This window comes from Geospiza fortis, unplaced genomic scaffold (assembly GCF_000277835.1).
Source record: "Geospiza fortis unplaced genomic scaffold, GeoFor_1.0 scaffold84, whole genome shotgun sequence".
Lineage (NCBI taxonomy): Eukaryota > Metazoa > Chordata > Aves > Passeriformes > Thraupidae > Geospiza > Geospiza fortis.
In genome coordinates this window covers 2802067-2805930 of record NW_005054363.1, presented here as the reverse complement: position 1 = coordinate 2805930, position 3864 = coordinate 2802067, and the positions used below count along the sequence as shown (strand labels likewise).

The following is a 3864-nucleotide window of genomic DNA, read 5'->3' as shown; positions in this document are numbered from 1 at the left end:
GTGCTGCCTGGGCGGCCCCCGCCTGCGGCAGTGCCCGCGGAGTCGGGAAGCAGGGAGCGAGGCGGGGGCAGGCTCTCACCGGAGGACGCTTCCCTCCCATTGTGGATCTGAGAAGCAAACTTCAAAGTCGCCCCGACTGCTCGGCGGGGTACAGGAGGAGGGAGCGGCACCCCGGAGAATGCCTCGGGGGACAGGCGGGGGCCCTTGAAAGGGCTTGGGGTGTCTTTGGGCCTTTTAGTGTTTTATTTTTCTGGGTTTGGTTCTGGTGGTTTTGTTGGGGTTTTTTTGTTTTGTTTGTTTGTTTGGTTTGGGTTTCCCCCCCCACTTTCTCCTCATTCCTTGCCACTCCCGAAATACGCATTTCCATCTGCCGAAAACGAACGAAGCCGGGATTTATAGTGGCAGACAAATATTATTCCTTGGAGGATACTTAAGGAAGTGGAGTTGCCGTAATTGCTTTCTTGATTTATTGTTTGCTGCTCGGGAAGAGAAAAGCGGCGACCGTACAACGTGTTGTTCCGATGTAAAACCAAATGGCCCATGGCTGAAAGGATTATAGATTTTTATCTCCAGAATATGTCAGGCACGAGCCCGTGTGTAGCAGCGGAGCCCTGAGGGTGCCTAGCGCTCTACACCCCGAGCCGGGGATGGCATGTGGGGGGAGATTTCTCTGGGGGAGAGGAGGGGGTTACAAAGTCTGACACTTTGTGTTGTTGTTGTGCTAACGACACCGTGGAATGAGTTAGCTGGAGGTCCGCGGTTTTGTCATCTATTCGAAAAACTAAAGTTCACCGGGGACTTTTTTGGGCTCCTCAACTCCTTACCCATCTCAGCTCCAAGGGCCAGGCGGGAGGGAGGTGGTAAGAAGTCCGGGAGAGGCTTTCGTGGAGGCAGAGAGATTCAGCCGGGAAAAAGAGCCCCCCACCAAAACCCGAATGCGTATCAGGCGCAGTTCGCAGCTCTTAGATGAGGTCGAGCATTGCCCCGAGGCAACGCGTGGGACGTGGCTTCTTGCAATGAAAATTTGGAGAAGTTTTCAGCTTGGGGCTGCCTGTAGTTCCCGGGAGGGTGTCTGCGCTTGAGCCCACGAAGAAAGGCTCTATCCACGCAGAAGGGTTCGTTGCACCAAAGCAGCCCTCGGGGTGGGGGGCAATAGCCCACCTCGAATGACAGCTCTGCCCATGGGAAGGCAAAGGTGACAGGAGTTTTTCCCTACGTATTTCTCCCCACGCCTTCGAGTGGACAAGGGATCCTAAACTTTCTGCCGTTCCTATCAGATTAATTACCGAGATTTTGCCACTTCAGCTTTAACTTAGTCGTATGCAGCCTGGGAGCAGGAGAGATTTACAAAATATTCGTATATTATGGGCGTTTGGTGCGCCCAGGGTGGGGGGGTGGAGGGGGGGAATAATAACACTATAATCGTATCATTAGGCGAATTTGCATGTTTCTGATAATTCTTGAGGAAGAAGAGTATTTCAGTAATTCAGGAAGCATTTGTTGTTTGGGACCTTTTTCTCCTTCTTCCTTTTTCTCCTTCTTCCTTTTTCTCCTTCTTTTTTTTTCTTTTTTTTTTCTTTTCTTTTCTTTTTCTTCAGAAGCATCCGCCGGGGGGCTGCATAGCAAGCTCTGCAGCTACTGCCGTGTTCTGGGGACAAATCACTGTTCCCAAACCCAGTGCATTCTAGGGGGAATAGGGACCTAGTCCCTTCTGCAATTTTGCTTTCCCCTCGCCAAGGACCATGTTCAGGATGCTCAGGCTTCCTTCCAACGATTCCTAGACCCTCCAAAAACAGTGATCCCAAGTCCCATCTGTGCCTCTCCCCTCCACCCGCGCTGCTAATGCCAGGAGGAGTTAGGGGACGGCGCCCGGCGTCTCGCCCCCTTCCGTGGGTTGAAACCGCCTACAAATGGTTAAACTCTGACGTGATGCCCTCGTCAGCACAACGGGGACACACCGGGACCTTCACCAGTCCTGAACTTATGGGGAATTTGATCGTCATGATCTGGAGTCTGGGGAGGGTGCCCACGCGTGAACCCGAGTGGAAAGACACTTCCCTAAGACCCTGAGGAAGTGGACACGGTTTGGTCCAGCTGGTTGAAGCATTTCTCAGGGGCTGTGCTTCGGGCTCTGCCAGTCACGGCCAGCAGCAGGATGTGTGAGCCTTCACCTTGGGGTAACACACTCAGAAACTGCTCAAAACCTCCTGGAGATTTGCTTTGTTTTCCCAGAAAAATTAACAGTAATTAATGAACAAACGAAGTGACTGGAAGCTTGTCTCGGGGGTGTGCCAAGGTTTTCATTTACTTAAAACCAACGAGGCACAATTTAATTTTTTTTCTCCTTTTTTTTTTTTTTTGAAGATAAACCTTGCACTTTCTAGTGCTACCACATTGGTGGTAGGTGAGGCGATTTTAATTGAACAAATTGATGCATAAATAAGCTGTGGAGGTGTATGTTTCTATAGTAACAGCCAAGAAATTGCTTCTAAAAATAAAAATAGTTTTCTTAGTTCCATTATTATTTTAATAAATAATAAACGCAATACGATCTTACAAAGGGGAGGAGCAGTAAAAATCGCTTGCTAGTAAGGAGAAAATGTCCACTGAGAGAGCTGCTGGGCTGTTATTTCTGAGCCCTCAGAGCAAATCACATCTGAAAATACACATCAGCCATGTCTAAAGGGACTCAGGAGTCGCGATAGTAATGACAAAGATAATCAGTGCAGGTCTGTCTGTACTGGACTCACCGTAGCACGGCAGAGCGAGAAAAATTCGCTGTAAGAAGCTTCGGTTCAGGGATCTGGCACTTCTTTCTTTTTTCCTCTGGTGTCTCAACAAGAGGCATTTACCCAGTCGCATTCGGGATCTGTGAGGAAGGGTCTGCTCGGGAGCTATGGGGAAGGACATGGCTGTAAGTAGCAGAACATATGTGTTCCAGGGTGTGCTGCAGGAGACGAGCGTGTGTGAGAAAGCTACGCCAGGCTAACCGCCCGGGGCTGATTTTCACAACCCCTTTAACTGTTAAGCAAAGTGTAAAAACTCTTCAAAGTACATCATCCGCACACGTTTAGACCCAAATTTGCCCAGGGTGAGCAGCTACGCTGCCCTCATCTCCGATGTCTAGGTTGGTCCCCCTAACTTGCAGGTTCCCAGTCTGGGCTGCGGGGTGCTCCCTCCTTTGTGTCGGGATGCTTAAACAGGTGTTACTTTTATTTTCCCCAAACTAATTATTCCTCCAGCGCAGTGCCCATTGGGAAAGGATTACGCCGGAGATGTGCCAGGCGAGCCAGGCTGCCGGCAAACGCCAGCCCTCGCAGGCAAAGGCATTGAGAGGTTTTGTTTGGGCTCGGTCATTAGAGCGGTAATGAAGGTTTCTCGTGTGCGAGGGGAGCGCCGCAGAGGGCAAACAAGGCCGGGGGGGCCCTGCCGCCGCCAGCCCGGGACTCGGGGCCTGAGGGCTGCCAGCGACGTGTGACAAGCAGCAAAACACGGGGGAAAAGTCGGAAACCTCGGACATGTCACGACTGTCGCGAAGGGGGAGGAAAGAAGGGCAAGGGCAGGAAAAGGAGGGAAGGGGGATGTTTACGCTCGCCCCGCAGGCCGCGCTGCCGTGCGGCGGGCGGGCTGCGGGCAGGGCCAGTGACGGTGCCGTGTGTCCCCTGTGTCCCCGCAGGGGAGAAGCCCTTCAAGTGCGAGTTCGACGGCTGCGAGAGGAAGTTCGCCAACAGCAGCGACCGCAAGAAGCATTCCCACGTCCACACCTCGGACAAGCCCTACTACTGCAAGATCCGCGGCTGCGACAAGTCCTACACGCACCCCAGCTCCCTGCGGAAGCACATGAAGATCCACTGCAAGTCCCCG

General features: G+C 52.3%; 1 protein-coding gene across 1 annotated transcript in view; it reads left to right on the top strand.

The window, feature by feature from the left end:
• ZIC5 (Zic family member 5) overlaps positions 1 to 3864 on the top strand; it is a gene marked incomplete at its 3' end in the record, with an annotated part of 6145 nt that extends 2281 nt beyond the window's left edge. Inside the window, exon 3 of the mRNA XM_031059562.1 lies at positions 3677 to 3864. Within this exon, the coding sequence (XP_030915422.1) occupies positions 3677 to 3864 (188 nt within the window). The remainder of the gene's footprint in view (positions 1 to 3676) is intronic.